Source organism: Lissotriton vulgaris, chromosome 6, assembly GCF_964263255.1.
Source record: "Lissotriton vulgaris chromosome 6, aLisVul1.2, whole genome shotgun sequence".
In the NCBI taxonomy this organism is placed as follows: domain Eukaryota; kingdom Metazoa; phylum Chordata; class Amphibia; order Caudata; family Salamandridae; genus Lissotriton; species Lissotriton vulgaris.
The window spans coordinates 384,137,770-384,160,591 of NC_141694.1; the positions used below are offsets into that span (position 1 = coordinate 384,137,770).

A 22,822-nucleotide genomic window follows, 5' to 3' on the forward strand; every position below is an offset into this window, starting at 1 on the left:
GAGATGGCTTGTGCACATTTTCTTAACTTTTTAAAATGTTTTTTAAATGTGCAGTAATCGCTTGCTTTATTGTTAGCTGAAATTATGATTGTGCAAATTTATGTTTGTATTTATATTTTTTGCACTTCTATGTAAATTGTTGTACATTTTATTCTATTCTTGGATACAATTCAACCCACGTATTTTTATGTGTCCCTTTTGCACTTTGCACATCGACACTTTATAAGATTGAGCCTTCAAATGTTCAAATACTATTGTTGCAACTATGACTGTGTAAAAATAGGTTTGTATTTTTGAACTTTCTAGGTCGATCTCCATCAGAGTTACAAAACATAAATAAGTGAATTGACTGATTGCTTGATAAGTCAGCAGCTCCTGGTGATGGAAAACGTTCTCGCTTGTTATACAACTATAATTTACAGCTACACAAATATGATAAATATAAATAAATGTATCTATGAAGCACTGCTGTATTTATTCAAAGAAAAACCGAATCGTTTACATGTTTAAAGATTTTTGTTGGAAACCAGTGATATGAGAGATGTAGACTCCATGTCGTTATAGATATCATGCATCCTTGTATACCTCTGCTGATGCATCATTTAAAAAATAAAATCTGAATGGTGCAACTAGGCCCAAAATGGTGCTTGAAAGTGACAACAGCAGACACAATGGCGTATTAGTTTTTCCATTACATTTATGCACTTAGTTACATGCTACTTCCCAAAGCATAACACTAAATGTGCTACTGGAACTTTAACTGGTGTACTGTAAATAACACATGCATCTGCACAACATGACAAACTGAAACAATGACATCAATGAAGCCAGAGCAAAGAGTACTAGTGACTAAGTACATTCTATGTTACCAGGGATGGAAATGGGCAGGTATAAAGGGCTGGGGAATACCCTATCTTATATGAATATATATATGATCTGTTTAAGTCATTCTAGAAGAATTGTGAGAATGTGCAAGGTAACAGAGCCATGTCAGAATCTGTTGGCAAACACAGTTTCGAAGCAGGATAACGAAGATTTAAAGAAAAACCAGCAGGCACAAAAATAGCCTGAAAAATCAAAAAACGATGATTCAACAGTTCATTTTCTTTTACATCTATGTTCCATGGGCTTTTATGTTTTCATGTCGAATCTAAGAAAATACATATAGATGCTCTAAACTTTATTTCACGTCCTTTATTGGTAGAATGTCTGTAATCCAGTAGTTGAAGAGAGAGGAGAGTACACTGCGGTGCTCTGAAAGGACAACACAACAACAGCGTTATGTACTTGTTAAACAAGGTCAGAAGCACATTTTTTAAATATTTATTTCTTTTTTACAAAATAAATGTGTTATCCTACAGCACGAGGATTCAGTGGCAAGCAGCACAATAGGTAATATTTTCAACACAAATACACAATGTGCTCATCATTTTTCCCCCATTTAAAGTACCAATATTGTAGCACATATACAAGTTAAACTAATTAAGTAAAATAAAAACGTGTAATACTAATATGTGATATTTAAAGTACATTTTAAAATTCTAATTCGTTTGAGTATGGCTGCTACGTGAACTAGTTGCATCAAGTATTGTAAAGGATACACCAAATGATTACCAGTAAGCTATCTATCGAGAACTACAAAGCCTTACCAAGGTTACTGTGCACAAAGACAAAAGAATTACATACCGAAGCGCATAACTTGCAGCTTTGCACGTAAAACGGATAGTTGAAGAGACCAATGTGACATGTAGTGATTATACAGCCCAACTGAAATATAAGCCAGTAACACATTATGTAACCTCTATATTAATAGAGGTACTTTCGACTGCGATAATTTGAACACAGAGGGTGGCTTTACTTTGAATCTAAGAGTAATGGCAATTCCTAGCAGATATTGTGGTAATAAGAACTCTCATTTAAGCGTATTTGGATTGATCTCTACCACACCAGTTTTAAAAATGTTGAAACATCATCTGTGGAGACGAAAGATCGTGGTCATGCAGGTGGTGCTAGCTTCTGAAACCCGCCATGCTTTACATCTTGTTAAGAAACTGTTTAATTAGGGCAGAGATATCATATCTGATCATAGATGCCAAACGGCCCATGCTGGCCTTCTCAACTCCCTCCCTACTTTCGAAGTAAAAAACTGACTCTTATCTGCTGTGAGCTCCATGTGGCATGCCTGTGATTGCTTATGTTGAGGGTCAATTGTGCATTAAGAGCAGAAAGGCCATAAGAGAAACATTAAAGACCCTATGGTATCGAATTCCAGCGCTGGTTGCAATGAATAACTAGTAAACAAGCCGTGGAAGATGCCTGCTGGAAAATACATGTGAAAGAATGCAAATGGCAGGCCACTCCACTGGGGTCACCCAGCTATCTGTTCAGGGGGTTGTAAAAGTGATACAGGGGTAAAGAGATTCAGAAACTGTAGAAATGTACAAAAAGGGACAATTTGGTCAAAAAGGTGCAAAAACAGGGGACAATTTTGAGGAGAAACAAGTTGTTCAACAACTATTCGCAGTCCCTGGGATAACAATGTACAAAACAGGGTGTCTTTGCTGAAGCCGGAGAAATTAGTGACAAACTCCTAGCAAAGAGGTAATTAAAAAGACGAGTTTAGAAACTATGAAGGGATATCTTACACTGAGTTAGAGTCTCAGAACGATAAGTGGCATCTTAAGAATATTGGGGGCCCTGGGCCAAACGTATTTTTTTCAGAACAACTTTGAATCTTAATACGGACTCTGGTATCACACAAGAAAGCTATCCCAAGGTTAAATAGGTTTTAAATGGACACAGAGCAATTCCTCAGGTTGCAGATATCTCAATTAGAGGTTCTAAGCCATCTCCCTGGTAAACAGTTTATACAGACTAAGACCCCTTACAGCAACTGTATTGGACAAGTTACATAGATAGCAAAGGCTCTTGCTTGGGCAATGTTAGCCCTCAGACCCTTAAGCTACAACAGTCATTCAAGCTTAGATATCTGACAACATCAGCCGTCTTCAAATTACACAGATCTTACACATTCAGGCCTTTAACTCCTTCAGTACCGAGGATGGAATGGTTCTGTCCTCGGCCATTGCACACCGACGTCTTTAGAAGCTGGCGGGGAAGCGCTGGAAGCAATTTGCTTCCTTGGGTGAGTAGAGGGAGCTAAGTTTCACCTCCCGAATGGGGAGGGGGGGGGGGGGATTTGGAGAGTACCCAGAGGAATCGGAGGAAAGGAAAGAGTTTTTCCTTTCCCTCTATGTCTCTTTGCAGTAAATTCCAGCGGAACTAACGTAATGTGCAATGGAGCGTTGCTCTTTTTGAGGAGCGGGCGCTTTGGAAGGGTCGCTCCCCTTTAGGGAGTAAATGTTTTGCCCGTTTTTGCCCCCCTTGGGGGCAGATCTGCCATATATTTTTAGGCCAATCTGCCTCCAAGGGGGGGCAGAAGCCACTAGGTCAACAGGGATTTTGTTTGCAAGAACCTTGTTGTTTTGGGGAGCAGGCCCTTGGGCAAGGGTAGCTTCTAGTGAGGGACTATATATTTTGACCGTTTTGGCAGCCCCCACTAGTTACCAGGGGATGAATGATCATCAGAGGTACCCCTTCATGATAAAGATACTGCACAGAAGCAAAGGCTGCAAGCAGCCCAGGCAAAATTAAGCAATGTCTCTCCTGGAGCACCGCGCGCAACCCACACCAACTGCATGGTCTGGATCCAAACCCCCAGCAGATACTGCACTGATACCTGTGGCTGAGGGTGTCCTGGAATTCGACAGGAAGGGAATTCCATTCAACACTTTAGCACCAAGAAGTGACAAACTACAAGGAAGACTACAATGGACAGACATGGTCTGACTGACGAGAAAAACTCCAAGGGCCAAGAGAAGGCCAAGATTGTCTGGAGGAGTGTCACCACTGCAACATGGGTGTTGGGAAGGCAGATTTTGAGGCTGGGCCAAAAGAAGACCCAATCAGCAATATCTCTGTGATAGTGAGCTCTGCAACACCTAGCGCAGATCAGTTTAGCTTGTGATGCCATGACTTATCTGAGGTTGCGTGCACCAGCAGTCATTGTGTGAAGATATCTTACTGGCAGGGCTCATACAGGGGCTCCATCGTCCGTACATGGTGGGCTATGCATGTCACAACAACAGAACAGGTTTGCATCAGCTAACCTAGTTGTGTGTAGGCGTTGCCTGCTCACACAGACTTTAACAACTACCACACTGCAACCTACTGTGGTGATGAGCCTGAGCTAGATGGAAATGGAGCACCTTTTTGGGAGGGAGAAGGAAGGGGGAAAAGACTTTAAGCAAGAGAAGATCGAACCTACATGGTTCAACACCAAATATCCTCACTGAGATTTCCCCCGTAGGACCAAAGGCCAATACACACTACCTTAGGAGACTGTCTTCCGATCGTGAAGGGAAGGTACCGCTAAAAAAGCCTTTTGCATTTTGCGTTCAATAATTTCTCAGTGTGTGGGTATTATTAAAGTATATTTCTTTTCTTAAACTCAATCAATGACTTTACCACAAGTTACTAATAGTTTCTTTATGTATATTGAGTGACGAGCCTCTACCCCCTATGGCGCCTCCCTGAGTAAGCCTTAGACTGTTCAGTGAAGTGCTAAAAGGGTAAAAAGGTTAAAAGGGTGTCCTTGGTGACTCTTCAATAGTAGGGTTAAGCCTGCAGTTCAGATTCACATGGACTGAGCCTAATACTAACCCTTTTTCCAGGTTCTGAGAGGCAGAGCAAGCACAAATCGTGTACCATCTGCGCAAGAGCAGATACTGCCTTCTCAGAACGCCCGATGAGGTTTTAAACTAATTCGGATAAGGTACTTGCAGACCTTTCCATAGTCAGGGCAATAATCCCTAGATTAACCCCAAAATAAAGGGTAACTATTATAACTTTTTTCACTATAGATTCTAGGTCCTGAAGAAAGCCAACTTGACCCCCTCTGGGCAGTTTGTGGCTGAAACATGTCAACCTTTTTTATGGACATTATACAGTGAGAAGTCCCATAACTCAACTTCCTACAGACGGCCAAATATTTTTAACCAAGCCTGTTTTCTAGACCTAATAAAAGTTCATTCTGTCTGGTCATCCAAGCTTTTTATTAAGTACTTTTCACTCACATTTTCATCACTAATCACTACTGTACTAACCAGTGTTTCACCTCTGGGTGGAAGAAGCATACAATCAAACCCGACGATTATGCTGTCACGTTGCTAAAAAAGAGGCAGAGAACCAAGATACACCGCCATTCGAGCCTTGGTACGTGAATGAGGGTTTTTATTTGTATCCGAATCGAATAGTAAACAAACCCTGGTTGCTCAGGACAAGTGATCCCTTCCCCCATTGATTTTTTGATATTAAGGTTAAGGAAGCTGAATGGATCACGGACTCTTCCTTCTCCCCATTTTGATTTAACCTAGTACTAACCCGCCATTGCCCTGGAATTCCTGAAAATTTCTCATAGTTTATATAAAGAGACAACATGGGACAATATGAATTCTACTGCTAGCAATTTTACTATTTAAATTGCGATTTAATAAACTCTGTAGATTTGTTATACTTTTACAGTAACACAGTACATACCGGAAGGCAAGGAAGAATGTTCTCTGAAGACTTCCAAAGTACTATTCACCCTTTCTGTATCCTGCAGAACTACAAATGATTTCAGTTGATGTAGAAATGCCACATCAGAAGGAGCAATTTTTCGATTCTCCAGGAGCTGTAATATTTCATGGACAGATTCTAAACACAGACCTGATGATCTGAACTTACCTACAGATAGAGTAAAAAAAAGATTTTTAGGGGAGTGTAGGTGATGTTTAAGCGCTTTAAGCTTTACCTACTTGCACATTATATTCATACATTGCTTCCCAGTAATATTACAACCATATAGTAGAGTACAGGTACAAGGCTAGTTTTTGTATGATGTGTTTGCATCTGGTGAAGGAAGAAGATTGTGATTAAGGACATTTAAATAAGCAAAGAATAACAGCAACATCCATTCCATCCCAATCACGAGCACTAACTGTACAGATTGGTTCTAAATATATTTGACCTTTCCTTTAGTTCCAACAGGAGCACCTCGATCGTAATGCTGATTTCCGCCCACCACATTAGGATGGTAGGCGGATGGCTGACGGTCGGATAGTCCAACCGCCAGACCACCGTCTGTCCATCGGAGGGACTTGTATTCCCTACAATAATGCTGGTGCCTACCAGGCATCGCCGCAGGGATTATAATGTCCCTTTCCGTCTGCCTTTTCATGGCCGTTTACCCTTTAAAAGGCAGGTGGAATGGGATATTGGGGGCACGTAATATTTATTATTTATTTATTATTTATTTGAGAGTTTTATATAGCGCTGGCCAGACCTGGGGTTATCGGAGCGCTTTACAACATATGAGTCAGAAAATCACATAAAGGCAATAGTCTTGAGGAAAACATAGTAGCGTGGTAGTATATATATATATATATATATATATATATATATATATATATATATATATATATATATATATATATATATATATATATATATATATATAAAATTGTATGGATCCTAGTGTTTCGTTTAGGTATGGGTATGCTGTACCGCCTTGAAGCAAGTAGGTCAGATGGAGTCATAGCTGTGTGCATGTTGGCTCAAGCCAGCACCCTTTAGGGGTGTTGGGGTGAGGAAGGTGTCCGGTGGCTTGGCGGAGGTAGATGACTTGAAGGCAGAGAATCTGGCATCTGTCTGGTTCCGGCTGGTGTGCTCCATCAGCAGCTATCAATACATGGGCGGACAATTGAAAAAGAGGTCTTGGAGCTGCATTTTAAATTTTGGAAAGGATGGGGTAGTTCTGATGTGGACTGGGATGGAATTCCAGATTTTGGGTGCGCTTCCAGAAAAGGAGCGAGCTGCGTTTTCTTTTGTTTACAGATTTTCGGCGGGATGAGGAGAAGCGCATTGTATCTCCTGAGGGTCCTAGTCTGGCCGGCCTGCTTACGTTTGGAGGCCAGGTAGGCTGGTTTCCCGGTGTGCAGAGCTTTGTGTGTGAGGCAAGCAGTTCTGAAATTGGCATGCATTTCGACTGGGAGCCATTTTAACTCTTTGAGTGCAGGTGATATGTGATCATTCTGGCTGCTGCATTGAGTGTCGTTCTGAGGGGAGCTAAGTGGCATTTAGCTGTACCTTTGAGGGCTGCATTACCGCATTACCGTAGTCTAGTCTGGATAACACTAGTGCTTGAGTAGCTTGCTAGGCGGGATATAGGGTTTTATTTTATTGAGTAGTTTCAAGTTGAGAAAGGCGCTTTTTGCAGAGATTTTGATGTGCTTGGCCAAGTCAAGTTTTGAATTGAGGGTGATTCCCATCGATTTTACAGAGTCAGCCAGGGTGATTTTGCCATTGAGGGCGTTAATGGCTTTCAGCCATTCTGTGATTTGGGGGCTCTCATTTTTGTTAGAGAAGAAGAGGAATTCCATTTTTGTCTTGATGAGTTTCAAGTGATTAAGGGATAGCCAATTTTGGACTTCTCTAAGAGTGTTGTTAAGTCTTTGGATGTCCTCCATGGAAGAGGTTTTAAGATAGATCTGGGTGTCGTCTGCATATAGGTGGAAGGGGATTTTGGTGTTTTTGAGTATAGTGGTGAGGTGTTCCATGTAGATGTTGAAATGTTGAGGGAAAGAACTGATCCTTGGGGGACACCTCTGCTGACGGGTGTAGTTCCGACAAGAAGTTTTTGATTTGTATTCTTTGTGTGCGGTTCTTGAAAAAAGGAGGAGAACCACTGTAGCACAGTCTCTGCTGTCCTAGCCAATTTTGGATTACTTTGATGAGTTGCTTGTGGTCAACCGTGTCAAAGGCTGCCAATAGGTCTAGGAGTATGAGTAGACCGCATCAGTCTGTTTCTAGTGACTTGTGGACGTCATCTATGATGTTAATTATTGCTGTCTCGGTACTGCAGCCTTGTCGGAAGCACGATTGGTGGGGCTCCAGGAGGTTGGTATTGTCCATGTGTTGAGTCAATTGTAGGAGAACATATCTTTCCAGGATTTTAGATAGGAGAGGGAGATTGGAAACGGGTCTAAAGTTATTCAAGTCATTAGTGTCCAAACACGTTTTTTTTTTAGAAGTGGTGTTACTTGGCCGACTTTGAGGCAGTCTGGTATGGTTCCGGTTCTCAGGGAGCCGTTTATAATTTTGCTCCAGAGCGGGGCTAGGAAGACTTTACGCTTTTTAGCCATTTGAGTGGGTATAGGATCGAGGGCGTGGGAAGAGGGTTTGGAGGTGGAGATTAGTTTAACTATCATTGATTCAGAGATGGGGTTAAAGGTTTTCCAGAGTATTGGAGGGTGGTTAGGTACAATATCATAACTCCTTGGGGACAGGCTCATGTGAGTGGTACTGCGGTTGACATCCAAGGAGTGTTCGATCTTGGTGATTTTGTCGTTGAAGAAGTTGGCGAAGTTATCGCACCGGTCTTTGGAGGCGAACAACAAGGGGGGGGGGGCTTGGAAGTCTGTTGTCTGATGAGGTTGAAGAGTTCCTTGGGCCTGTTTTTTGCGTTGTCGAGAGCAGTAGAAGGAGGTTTTTTCGTTAATTATGTGCTTTTTGTACTTCCTGTGGGTTGATTTGAGTTGTTCACGGCAGATTGAGGTTGGGTTGTTCTGCCAGCCTCTTTATGTGGCCCTGAGGTGTCTCCTTTCAGAGTTTATGTCTGTGTTGAACAAGGATCTGGATGGAATGTTTCTGGCTCTTTTTAGTTTCAGGGGGGCTAGTTGGTCCAGAAATGAAGTCATAGTTGTGTTATAGTGAGAGGTGAGTTCTGTTGTGGAGAGCTCATCCGTAGAGCCAGGAAGGAGAGAGCTCATCTTTTCCTCTATGGTAGCTAGGGGGATCTGCGTTACGTTTCTTGTCACATTTGAAGGGGTCCAGCGTGGGGGGTTTGCTTAGGATTGGTTGGCTGATGCAGAATAAGATGAGGTGGTGATCCGACCAGTCAACAGGCAGGATGCGATCGATAAGGATTGTGTCAAGTTGAGCAATAATGGCATCCAGGATAGATCCTTTGTCGTGTGTTTCTTCAGAGCAGTGTTCGATAAGGTTGTTGTTGATTAGGACATCGTTTAGAGATTGGATTAGCGGGTTGTTTTCTTCGTTCCAGTGTAGTTTGAGGGCACCTAGGATTAATTAGTTAGAATCTCGGAGAGAGCAGGAGGTGATCAGATCTAACATGTGTCCCCGAATGCTGTGGTGTTGTCCAGCGGATGGTAGATGAGGTGGCAGAGTAGAGATTTGTTGTCTTTTGTCTTAATGTTGGCGGTTAGGCATTCAAATGTGTTGTATTTGGAGGTGTCTGTTTCTGTCAAGTCTATGATGACCTTGTGCAGGATTGCTATGCCCCCCTCTGTCTTTGTTGATGAGTGCATATCCCGGGGGCACAAGCATGTATAGACTTGGAGACGAGAATTTGTTTAGCCAGGTTTCGGTGAGGAAGGTGATGTATATGTCATGGGTGAGGATTGTTTCTGCCAGCTCAGTTGCATGTTTGATGGCTGACCTGCAGTTGATGAGCAGGCATTTGGTGAAGGTCTCTTCATTTTTGTGTTTCTTGATTATGGGATCCCTGGGAATAATGGTGAGGAAAGCAGGGAGTCTTGAGTGTCTTGGTGGGGGCGGTCTCTTCTGAGTCCCGTGATGACCATGATCTTGGATTCTGGGGTGACAGATGTATGCGTGTCATAGGAGATGCCAAGCTCCATCACTTCACTCGGTGACATATCCGCTGTAGTTCTTTTGGGTCTCTGTGATTTGTTTGAGGGGGGTTGAGATCCAGCTAGGATTTAGAGCCTTGGGGGGCTGATGCTCTCTGGTGAAAGGACAAGCGGGAGTTGAGAGGGGTAGTTGGTTCATATCTCTAAGTATGGAGAGGCTTAGTAAGATTGCCTTGAGACCTAGTATTATAGCCTCTATCTGGCTTTCCAGCACAGCAATACGTTGCCATGTTTCCTCGATAGAGGGGGGTGGGGTGGGGGGGGGAGGGTGGTTGGGGTTGGGTCGTCCCATAGGGGAGAGAGCTTTTTATTGATATCTTTGCTTTTGGCGTTCCTGATGTCAGTGTTGACTTTGTGTGAGGCCGTTTGCAGGGGGAGTTTGGGATCGCCTATTGACTCCCTCGTCCTCTTGCGCGTGGTGAGAAGTGTGTGAAAAGGTATCCTAACTAGCGTCTTGGGAGCATTAGTATATGGTTGGGTGCAGTGAAATGGAGAGGGAGGGTGAAGGTGGCAATTGAGCAGGGGATGGGGGGAATCCTTGGCATCGTACCTCCTGTGTGTGTTGAAGAGGAAGAGTGTATTGTGCGTGTTTTGTGCGAGGTGGGCGATAGGGAGGTGGTTGTTGAAGGGGGAGAGGATGATGGGGTTGGCGGAGGGAGTGGGATTAGTTTAGGGGAGTCTCTTCGCGGGTTAGTCTGTCCGGGAATGGGGAGTAGGTTGGGAGTGTGTGGGGTGGGTGCAAGGGGGAGTTCCGTAATGCAGTGAAGAGTGTCTCGAATGCTTCTAGGTTGTCATTATTGGATTGAACCAAAACTGTGCTGTTGTGGTAGATGGTTGCAGAGATGTTGCCCTTACGCCTAGTGAGGTTGGTGATAGAAAACGTTAGCTTGCAGCTATATGTAGTGATAGTTGATTTGGTTTTGTGGAGCTGTGATCGGAGAATTGAATTCCATTTTTCTGGTCTTACTGTATGGAAAAAGAGATCCATTTTCAGTTGACCCTTGGAGGTGCAGTGGTAAATGTCCGCAACTAGTGTTTCTGGGTACTGACAATTCAGTCTGTGTTTCAGGTTTCTTTTCGCTTTTGCGGAGAGGGTGTGGGGGAAGGTGATGTAGAATGAATTTGGCCCATGTGGGTTTAGGTGTGTTGGTGTGGAGGGGCTGGTGGGGATTGTGGTCATGGATGTAATTATGTGCTAAATGGGTGGGAGGATGGCTTGTCAAAGCTCTTCTCAGGTCTGGTCTGGGTTGTGGCAGAGTGGGTAGCCCTCCGACGCAACCCTAAACTAGGGTATATGAGGTGTAGTGGTGCTGGAGTAGGGGTGGTGGCAAGAATACGCTGTTGTGTGGGGAGCCTGGCCTCCAGGATCTCCCTGGGTTCGGGGTGGTGCACTCGGGGGTTAGTTACAAGGTATTGGTCCCGGAAGATGGAGATTATTAATGGCCTAGGTGTTGTAACTTTTTGTTCTTGAAAGTGGTGAGGGGGGGCATTACTGGTTGGGGGGGGGCTCAGCAGTCAGTGTCAAGCGTCCTGGATTTGAAGTCAAATGTGACAAAATTCAGGTCACTGGGGTTGCGTTGGTCTAAGGAGAAATCCCTCTGTCAGCTATGTTACCTTTACTTAACGAGGGGGGGAATTACTAGTGGGGGGGGGGTTAGTGTCGGGCGTCTCGGATTTGCAGTCAAATGTGGCGAAATTCAGGACACTGGAGATGCGCTGGTCTAAGGAGAAATCACAAAGTCAGCTACGTTACCTTCACTTAATGGGTGGGATTATGGTGGAATTAAGGCATCCAAGGCTTTTGGGGCATACTAGTGCTGAGGTCTTTGAGCAAGACCATTTCCCTGTTCTTTGGTGCCCTTACTTGTGGTTCAGTCTTCCCCCTTGCAATTTTGTGGTCTGGGAGAGTTCTCAATGTCCTTCGCAGGCGTCCATCTTGGGAATAGGCATCAGGTCTTTGCGAGGAGTTTGGCTGCAGTTAGGTTGTCCAAGGCGTTGACAGCATAATGTTGCTCACCAAACAATACTAGTAGTGCTGTCCAGTGTTTTGTTTCTCTAGATTGTGGATCAGTCTTCCTGCTTGTGAATTTGCAGTCAGGGGCAGTTTTCAAAATCTCAGGCGGCCATCTTGAGGGTAGGCTTTCGGGATTTGCAGTGCGTTGAGGTGAGTATTAGGTTCTCCGTGGCGTTGGGGGCAAGTTTCTGCGGTGGTCCACTGAAAAGGTCCTGTCCGTAAGCTCCGGTGCCCCTTCTTGAGGTTCCGTTTTTATCGGAGTGATTTTACACTGATGTGAGGAAGTAGATGTCTGTCGTGGGCAGCCATCTTTCGTACAGGCAACATTTTTGGCTGGAACGGCAAGGTTTTCTCGGTGTTGGCATCCAGGAGTTGACCAGTGCTATACTCCCGGGTCTTAACGAAGGGCTTTCCAAGAGTCGTCCGGTATGGAGTCTGCCGACACCGATCACCTCCAGGCGTCCGTTACAATCCTGGGGGTGTTGGGAGGCGAATCTTCAGTTCTGGAGGTAGATGGGATGCGATTCTGGCTCAAACCCCTTCGTTAGAGCACCAGTGAGTCGCTGGTTCCGGTCATTGTGGGCTGGGGGGTCCGTGGGGTATGTACTGGGGGTTTTGAACCTGGACCCCAGGAGCTCACTCTTAGTGCTCCTTCCCAGCGGCCTTTCCTCCCTGGCCCTCTGACATTGGCCCTCAGGGCACCTATGGCCCCCAACATATCCCTGCACCATGTGGCATGCACTGCATGGTGACTGCCACAAGGGGCAGCGATATGCAAAAAAGGATTTTTTTTGTAGTGTGTGCTGCAGCCCGTAGAACACGGCACCATACAAAAAAATATAGTTTGCGACTGCCTTGAAGGTGGTCGCATTGTAATTCCGAAGGCAGGACCGCAAACAGCAAGTCGGGCGGTCCCATCCCTGATATGTTGGCGGTCAGACAAAAGTCCGACCGCCATCATAATAAGGCCCTAAGTCTTGATATTGACTTTGTCTTTAAAGCCCAGTAACACTAGCAATCTCAACAAGATTAAAGTATCTGCCCCCTTCTGCATCAGGATGTGAACATAAGCAACTAACATTTATAAGTGTTTTATGAATTTCAACTAGTCTCTGTTCATTCATAATCTCACACACACTCAGTAAAAGTCCTGAGGTTTAATAGGGCACATTGAAATATAAGAAACAATGTGTAGAGAGAACCAGATTTATGTTCTGAACGTCGCATGAAGAATTCTATAAATCTAAACTCAAGCAAACGTTCTAATGGAAAGTCTCTCTGTTCATAACCAGTTTAACTAGCAATTAAGCAGAGAAGGATGATTTTAATTAACCACAACCCAGATAAAGGGTAATATACCTTTGTAGCTAAATGATCAAACGTGTTCCAGATTTTATCTGCCAATATTCCACATACAAACACTTTAATCTTAGTTGTACATTTGTATAGCAAGAAGGAAACATTCATAGAAATAATTTTTCATGTTATAAAAATATTATTATGCAATATAGTTTGCCAAAGGTTCTTTGGAAACAATAATTTGTTGAGGTGAGCACACTTGGAGAACAAATTACTATATTGCCTGGCGACTACTCACATCTATAATTGAGATATGTTTCCCATTAAATAGTTTAACTACTTTGACAAAAATTGAGTACAACACTCTTTTAGGACCGGGATAGTAACCCATTTGGTATAACAAAAAAAACATTTCGAACTACATAATGGGGAAAATTGTCCCGATTACAATAATACCATGTTTGAAGCCCAATTTCCACATTGCATAACATTGCTTTTTTTTATTGAACCATACCCTTTTAAAATAAGAAATTGTTCCTTGGTAAGCTTTTATAAGATGGAGTTAACTGCTGGAAAATAAACTAGCAATTATCAAGAGATGTGGAAAAACAATAATCACCTACTGTCTGCGACATAGATTTCTTTTGTTGCCTGCAAAAAATCCAAGATCTCATTCATCTTGTTATCCATATCCTCATTGTCTGCTATTTTATTTTTATCTTCCTCTGGTTGATAGAAGAAATCACCACAAGTAGCTTTTAAGAGTAATCCAGCAGCTTTCATCTTTTCCTTTTGGCGTTTCTTTTTCAATTTTCTCTTTTTGTTTTTGCTAATTTTTGTACATTTGTCGGTCTGTATAGGTTGCTCCTCGTTCAATAAATGTGTATGTTCCGCACTAGGATATTTAGGACACTGGAGAGTTACGTTTTTCCTTCTTTTTCTAGTGCGTCGCCTCTTGAAATTTCTGGGAGAATCATCACCTGCAGATCAGTTGGGAGTAAAGGAAAATGTCACAAATGCACAATGCAATAATCACAAGTATTTATTAAAATATGTTGAACGTTCTTAATACTCAATATAACTTTTACTCAATGCACCCGTTATACCACCAGGTTTGTTAAACGCAACAGATTATATACATCAACGTGATTTCAAAACTCTAAAGTGCCTTCCGGAACGGATACAACATTCACGTTGCACCAAACCCTCTAATCCATGATACAATAAACTTCTTTTCAATCATCTTCTAAATACCTCACTTTCATCATCAGAAATGGAAACAGGCCAAAATTGTGCCCATGTTGAAAAAATATCACAAGCTGCAATTAGGGATTTGTCTAATTACAGACCAATCTTGCTTCTTCCATCTCTTTCCAAAATACTGGAAAAACATGTTAACCAACAGCTGTCTCTGTACTTAGAAAACAATTACTTACTTCACCCCAGTCAATCTGGCTATCGCCCCAGATGCAGCACAGAAACAGCACTTGTGGAGGTAGTCGACTATCAGGAGCACTCTTGATGCGGGTATTAAAGCTGTACTGATCACGCTGTGTTTGTCGGCTGCATTAGACACAATCCCCCACTCAACTCTTCTGTCCCACCTCCAGGCCTCTTTTCTTGACAAGTGGGTCAAGAGGCGTGGTGTCCTCCGTTTTGCTCTGCACGATGGGGTCTTAAGGGGGAGTGCCCCAGGGCTCAACTTTGAGCCCCACCCTTTTTAATATATACCTTGCCCCCCTAGGTTGCCTTACAGAAACGCTGGGTGCTAAAGTTGTCTCTTATGCAGACAACATCCAGATGCTTTTCTTGTGGGGCAAGGGTCGAACTTTCCCAGGGGAGAAAATCAAAAAATGTTTGGCCACAGTATTGGAATAGCTTTCCCTATACCAGTTGAAATGCAATGCTGGTAAACCGAGCTCCTCTTTTTCGGTCTAAGATCGAAAGTGCCTTGGCAGATCTTCTGGCCCAAGGATGCTTCTCCCCCATGTAAGCACACTAATGCTATTAGAAATCTAGGCATTAAGGTAGATGCTGAACTTTCATTCCTTTCTCAAATAAACACAATAGTAGGAATGTGTTTTGGCATACTGCATGAGCCGAGGATGTTTTTGCACTCTCTCTCTCTGCCGGCTCGCAAACTGGGGTCTATTTCGGGAGAAGCTGAAAACATGGCTCCTCTTAAACAACTAATTCTTGTCTCTTGTTTCTCTGTTTCCTACATTGTTAGTGCAGAGTACCAGGACACTCTACAGAGTAACAGTTGCGCTTTAGAAGTTACCTTTACATTACATTACCAGTCACAGTGCTGCACCAAAGCTCAGTTTAGAAGTTGCACCATTTTTTTCACATAAACAATTTCTAAGCCATTACTTGGTATTCAGTTAAGTTTTACTCCATATTAGGTACAACTGATTTACACATATAAAAATGCAATTTAAACTATACTGCGATTACACTACATTCATAGACAGGAAATATTTAAAAACGTTCAGCTGTCTTTTTATCCAGAAACAATTTTTTGTAAGCCAACTGCTTCACAGAAACATTACAACTAAAATGAAGACCAGTTTCATTTATAACTATTATTCAGACATTCAAAGTAATATAACCATTCGTACAGAAATTTCTAAAAAGACATGCCCCAGACCTGATCTTCCTAAAAGAAACTCCCCTAGTGAGTAATAAATGTGACTTCCTGGGGACAGGCAGGTACAAAGTGCTAGTGTATTCAGGATTTGCATAAGGCTCCAGTGTGGGGGGAATCATAGTGTATAGGGAAGTTCTGCTGGGGGTGGTGGTGCAGAGCTGGACCAACCCAGGGTACTGCTTGTAGTCATACTGGGGGACTGGAATGGAGTTAACATTCTGGCAGTGACATGGTGCGTCCCTCCAGTGGGCTTCAGGCGAGAGCCCAAGAGCAGCGATTCTTAACCTATTGTCCTTGGACCACGGGGAGTCCTCGAAGTCTTCTCAGGGGATCCGTGACTGCTTAGTACATAAATTAAGAAGCAAAATTTAAAGTTGACAATTTTAAAACGCTCTGTAAATGGGAAGGAATTTGAAATTGAAGGCTAAAATTAAGTTGGTATCCTCCGATGGATTTGTGAATCAAAGAGAATACAGTAGGAACGATGTGTGTCATAATCTAAATTTATAAATGTTCCGACCTTCTGATTAAAATTAAATTTCAGATTTTTTTATATTTGAGAATTTAAAAAAAATGCCACCACTTATGTTTTTGTTTGATTAATGGTTGTTTCTGTATTTTTAGCATATTGTTTTCCATTTCAAATAATCAAAAACGCTTGTGTCCCGTAATGAGTCAGTGGGGGTCCTCGCATTCTAATAATGATTCAGTGTGGGAGGGGGAGGCTAGGTTCCGGTAATGATTGAGTGGGAGTTCACCTACTAAGTCAAATGTTTAAGAATCACTGCCCTAGAGAGAATGAGGCAGTGAATCTCACAGGCACCAGATGCACTGTTAATCATCGGGGGAGACCTGCCCATGCATCCGGACATGGATAGAGTCACGAGAACTAACCAGCGGGGTAGGGCGGATGATAGACTGCAGGACTTTGTGATTGCACTAGGGCTGTGGGACTTATGGAGAGGGACACACCCCAGGGAGAGACAGTACTTCTACATTTCGGAATGCAGGTGATGTTGCGGCTCAACTACTTCCTAGTTCCGGTGAGCCTGAAGGACAGGTATTGCGATACACAATTTCTATTGAAAGGAATTTCTGACCAAGCCCACTGTGCACTAGAGAACACACCACCACAACACTACATGGGGGTGAGTGGAGTTTGGATCCATGGGATATCAAGAACTGGGACACCAGACAATACCAAAGTGAGGCGTTTTAGAGTCCTCCTTAGCTCAGAATGTAGGATCGGTGCCATATCTGGGTGACTATCTGGAAGGCTTATAAAGTGGTTACTGGGGGAAACTTATATCCAGAATTGCTGGCAAAAGACAGGGTAAACTTCACATTTTACGGGAGTTAGAAATTAAACTGATTCAATGGGAGAGTGAATATATTCAGTAAACAAAAGTGGCTTGCACACCACTTACGGCTAGCTAGGGATCGCTATAAACAGATACTAAATGACAAAACCAGGGTACTCCATCATGTGGAGGAACACTCATTTTATGAGGAAGGTAACAAGGCGTACAAACTGCTGGCCGGGTTGTCCGGCAGAGAGCATGGGAAATCAGGAAAGACGCGAGGTCATAATGAACTCCCGCCAAAATTATTATAACGTTTGAGATGCATGCTCAGTGGGCTTCTCCTCCAAATGTATGCTGATGCCTGGCGGGAGGATAGATTTCTGCACGACATCCAGACGGTCAACATCATCCTTATCCATAAAACTGGGAAACCTATGGAGGACTGTGCCTCATATAGACCCATCTCACTACTGAACATAGAATCCAAAAAGTTTTGATACAGTATTGGCCAATCAACTAATATAGGTTATGAAAAAAAATGATCTTGCCAATCTGGCTTTATGCCACACAGATCCACTTGACATATTTGTTTATGCTTATATAGAGTCATGGCCAAAAAACAGTTAATACTAGAGCCCTTAGTGATCTTACTTCTTCACGCCCAAAAGGCATTTGATTTTCTTGAATAGCTCTACGTAATGGCAGTATTGCAGAGAATGGGTGTCTGCCCTGAATTTTGGTGGTGGATTCAACTACTATGCACCCACCGGCCAGCTAGAGTATTGGTAAATAAAACATTGTCCCCATATTTCGGGCTGAGTTGCGACACGAGACAGGGTGCCCTCTTTCTCCCATCTTATTTGCGCTCGCAATGGAGCCCCTAGTGGAATCGATTAGAAGGGATGTCCTCCTCTGGTGTGTTAGATTGGACTCTGGCTGGAAGGATGTCATTTTCCTATATGCGGACAATGTTCTCCTCTATCTGGCTGATCCCATTCAGTCTATTCCCAGAGTCTTGGATATACTGCAGATTTTTTCAAGAAATTCTGGGGTTAACATTAATGGGCAAAAACTCAATTACATACATGCACTCTGCTTGGGTATCCCTGACAGATTGGACATGTCCCTTGCAGTGAATCTGGGAATGATGCTAATATCTGGGGATCTTCATTACTGACGACCACAAAGAGTTTATGTATCGTATGTTATTTTGGAATGCATCCTGCCTTACCCGAAAGATTGCACCCTCTGATCTCATGAGAAGATTTATGACGGGGGTGGGGACTGTATTGTCAAATTATACTACTGGGTGGTACAGCTGCAGGTGGGGAATGACTTGAAGGTTGCTGGACAACAAGACCCAGCCATCACGGCAGAGAGAAGAGCAATGTCCACATGGGGTGCGTGGGGAGAACTGTACAACTGGCAACCAACAAATTGCACATACCCCAACAGTGAATTTCATTAAATGTGGAAAAGGGAAAGCTGAGCGATAGGAGAACAATATCTCTTGGAAAATGCCACTATGGGATTCCGGCTAATTAGCTGACCTACGAAAACTTGGGGGTTCAGGGTCTGGGCGATATTTAGGGCCCTTGGGTCTTGTACCATTTGACAACCTCCAATTCCAATGCGAACTAGCAGACTCCCGGCGATATAAATATTTGCAAGTCCGTCATGCCCTAACCAAATACATGTTGCTACTGCACAATCTACCAGATGAGTCACTGCTAGAATATAGTGTGCTGAAAACTCCTCTATATCGGCTGCAATATCCCAAATCTATAGGACACTGTTTAGTAACTGTAAGGCACAACTCAACAGCCTTAGACATAAGTGGGAGCAGGACTTGGGCATCCTAGATGATACTGACTAGGGCAAGGCCCAAGGGCGGTCGCAAAATGGGCTGTCTTTAGCCTGCTACAGTTAACAATACTCCACAGGGCCTGCTACACCGCACTCAACTCTTCAGGATAGGTAGGATAGAGACAGAACAATGCAGTCAGGGGTACAACCACCACAAGGGTACGTAGCTAGACACATTTTGGGGGCATTCCCAAGAATAGGCCACTTTGGGCGGGGGCTCACTGAATCCCAGCGAGAGCTATTATTATGAAATGGGAGATTCAGATTGCATGCCTGGGAATCTGGAGAGCTCAGACTTTGCTGAGACACAGTCCGTTCTTTTGTAATACTGTTCTCTTAGTGGCCAGACGATTTGAGAGTGAAGAAATACCCCAACTGTCACAGTGAGCTCAAAATACGGATTGGTTCATGCTGGCCAAAGACAAGTGGGTGCTTGGCATGCTATTCAGGAGTAAGATGGAATACAATGTTCCCACGACCAGGTCAATCAGCAGAGCGTTTTAGTAGTCCCCCAAAACAAACAGGCCCCAACAATGACTGCAGGAGGGCCAGCTGATAAAATAACATTGAGATGCCGCCACACTGTTGGTGACCTCCACCTTCTGCATTTGCTGCAACCTTTCGCCCTTCTGTACAGAGCCCCCCTAAGGAGGGTCCAGTGTTTGGTCCATCATGTACTGTATCTGTGCTATGTAACTGTCAGCATGCTTGTAAGGGAAAATCAATATATATTTTTTTTATTTAATTTTGTTTTTTTTACTACAAACATTGAAAAGTACCATTGATTTTTCACAGCAGGTACTGCCTTACCTATATTTCAAATAACCACTTCTAATGTTCAAAGCTAGAGGAACTACATAATAATTTTGAACGCTTGGGCATTATTAAGAGTTTGGCGGTCCGACAGCAGTAGGACCATGTCTGCCCCGCCCAGCAGCCCATAGCGCTGGCATCCCAAAGACCGCCTTATTACGAGTTGACCCTGGGGTCAGCGGTGTGGAAACTGGGATCTTGTTCCGGTGGTGAGTATTTTTCACAAATATAACAAAGCCTGTGTGTGCATTTCGACTTCAGATGTGTTGAATGCACACATATGCATGATATATGTGGAATAAGCACCATCAACCCATTACTGGGGTGCAGACCATATTTGGCCAGTCCTGGCAGTGGGAATATGGATTGAAAAGGACTCAACTTTAGTTAAGGAAGTACCATCTCACATATCTTGAAGGTAATACATGCAAAAAAAACTAAAAATAACTCACTCTTTTTCATAGTTGATTTACTAGCAGCTTTCATCTTCTCAGCTTCCTAGACGCAGTCTATCAATGAAATCTGCTGAGCTATTTTTGCTCTCAAGTAACAATGTAAACATATATGGTTGACCAATCGTCCCAAAGTTGTTGAACCCAATTCTAGCCAAAGTAATGCTTGAGGAGTAGTGCGGTTCAAATGCAGCAGATAATGAAAGGCATTAATTTCTAAAGAATGTATTCTTTTTTTTAGTTTATGCTGGAGTAACTGTTGCTGGAACAGCATATTTTCTATTATTGTAAGCCACTGGTTATCAAAGCCGCTCTTCTTTAGGTTTATCAAGTTGAGTTTTATAAACTCTTAGACTCTTGAGTCCTAAATTACAATAACTCGAAACTGGTTCAATCTTCAAATATTGCTAACCACCATTTAAAGTTACATTTATTTTTCCCAAAAATTGATAGTCTTAGTTTTTTTCTGATTGAAAGAAATTCGAGTAATTTTTCAGTTTTTTTAACCAGCATGCAGTCTTTGTAATCTTTCTGCAGTTTGATCCCCAAAAACTAGGTAATGTACATGCCTGAGAATCAGTAGCTGTATATTATAAAACTATGGAGGAAAGCTTAGAGAAAGGGATGTTACACATATCTGTGCCTTAACACATGTATGTTTAATACAAAATGCTAATGCTCATGTGCCTTAATGTGTCCTGTTGTATTTTAGTAATCAATTGCAAACAGTTGCGGACGGCATGACTTGTGGGTGGGGGTGTGATGGTGGGGAGGAGGGGTGGAGGTGCGGGGGAAAAAAATGGTCACTTACCTTTGCTGGCCCAGTCCTGCGTTGTATCTGCTTCTCTCCAGGAAGCAGGGTGGCCCCTCCCACCCCCAAGCCAATCACAACACTGCAATGGCAGGTGTTGTGATTGGCAGGGACACCAACCAGCCAGGCGTCTATGGGTAGGCCATTTTCTCCAGCAGCCTCCATGGAAATAAGGCAGACTACGCATCACTGGTTTGGTCAGCCCCAGAGGGCCGACCAAACAGTCAGCGCCCTCAACAGTGGGCAAGCAACTCCTCCCCTGCCATAGAGCAGGACCGCCTACATGCCCTCCCCCAACCAAACTCTTCTGCTTTCTCGCAGTGGGACAACACTCATCCACCCACATGGAGGAGCCGCCCCTGATTGCAATGTCTTTTTATTCCAGCTTGAAGAACACTATCATCTTAGCACATTTACACCGTTACCTACATTTTAATTGTATTATGGTAGTGTAACATGCTCTGAAATAGTCTCAATGAGGCAAGGATTTTAGAACACAATCTTGTTAGTGTTACTTCTATGTAAATGTATGTAAATGTACAGGAATTTATATAGCGCAAATCACCAACCGGTCTCTAAGCGCTTGCTTAGGGAACCCGTCCAGGTATTCCCCTGTGAGATAACCCCGGCAGGGTATCCGCAAGGTGAAAGCCAGGCATCCCGTCGCAAGGGGTCGTTGTGGAGATTAAGCAAGCTGTTGCCCAGAGTCGCAGAGTGTGAACCCGTGAATCAAGTAGGCACCGGAGCGAGAATTGTCGAGTCCATGGACATTTTAGGACTCAAGACCCCACCGAGCCGGGAATTGAACCCTGGTCCCGGGCTGAACTCTGCTTCCAGGTCTGCCTCCTCTAACCAGTGAGCCACACTTCTCCACTATCTCTCAAGGACTTATCAGATTCCTTTCTCTGAGAAAATCCTGGCCCTTGCTCATTAGTAGCTACCTACAAACTCCTATTCACATGCAAGAACAGAAAATGTATATAAAGGGCTTCCAATTGTATGTATGTTTTCGCATTAAATGCTACATATGATTTCGGGTGAAGTTAGGGTGCCCTCAAAAGGAAAATGCATTTCATTATTTTGGATTGCTTGCTGACTAATTTGCATTAAATGCAACTTAGACTTTTTGGACATCCAGAGAGTTGTATTTTCTTTTGCACATCTTAATGCACTATAAAGAGAATGTAGAGCTGCCATATTCAAGATGAATGGGGTTGGAGCAGGGACACAGTCAATAATGCTATCTCAATTAGTTTGCACTTGATTCTACCTTTCATTTTGGAGCACTTTAATTAATATTAATAGTCCCTGATCTAACCACAGATCTTGAAGTTTTCCTCAGAATGTATACTTGATTATCTTGATGAGGCTGCTTAGTGAACAAGACCGCAAAAACACGTTGCCTCTTTTTCTTAAGCTTCTTGAACTACTTCAGTAAACATGACTATGTTATTGGTTGTAGCAGCACCATTTCTCAATCCTGACTGCTCAATTGGTCATAAATATTTTGAATACTATCACAATCAAGAAGGGATATTCATCTTTAACTTTACATGTCAGATTTTAAGCCACTTTAAGTATAGAGGCCAATGTACAATCAGTCCATGTATACAACACTTTAGCAACACTGCGTTAACTAAGCATGGCAACCTGTTCTTCCAAAACTCTGGTTCTATATTAAAATATGCATGGGTACACTATAAGGGCCAGTAGCCCTTGATAATTCTGATTATTGTGTAACCAGACCCTGCTGACTCAATTATTGTAACTATATAGATGTATCGTATCTTACAAAACAGTCAGAAAGTTTATTTTGTGCTATCAATGCAGTCACAAGATC

The 22,822-nt window shown here is 43.1% G+C and overlaps 1 protein-coding gene across 2 annotated transcripts in view; it reads right to left on the reverse strand.

Annotated features, from left to right (window-relative positions):
• Positions 1-446: 446 nt before the first annotated feature.
• ERICH1 (glutamate rich 1) overlaps positions 447-22,822 on the reverse strand; it is an 80,200-nt gene continuing 57,824 nt past the window's right edge. Inside the window, exons 4-6 of one of the 2 annotated variants that reach the window (XM_086926405.1) lie at positions 13,710-14,066; positions 5,599-5,787; positions 447-1,254 (exon numbers count right to left, since the gene is read on the reverse strand). In XM_086926405.1, coding sequence (XP_086782531.1) covers positions 1,181-1,254; positions 5,599-5,787; positions 13,710-14,066 — 620 coding nt within the window. In that variant the 3' untranslated portion in view covers positions 447-1,180. Of the gene's footprint in view, positions 1,255-5,598; positions 5,788-13,705; positions 14,067-22,822 lie in introns of both variants that reach the window. The other variant, XM_086926406.1, reaches the window with a different exon arrangement.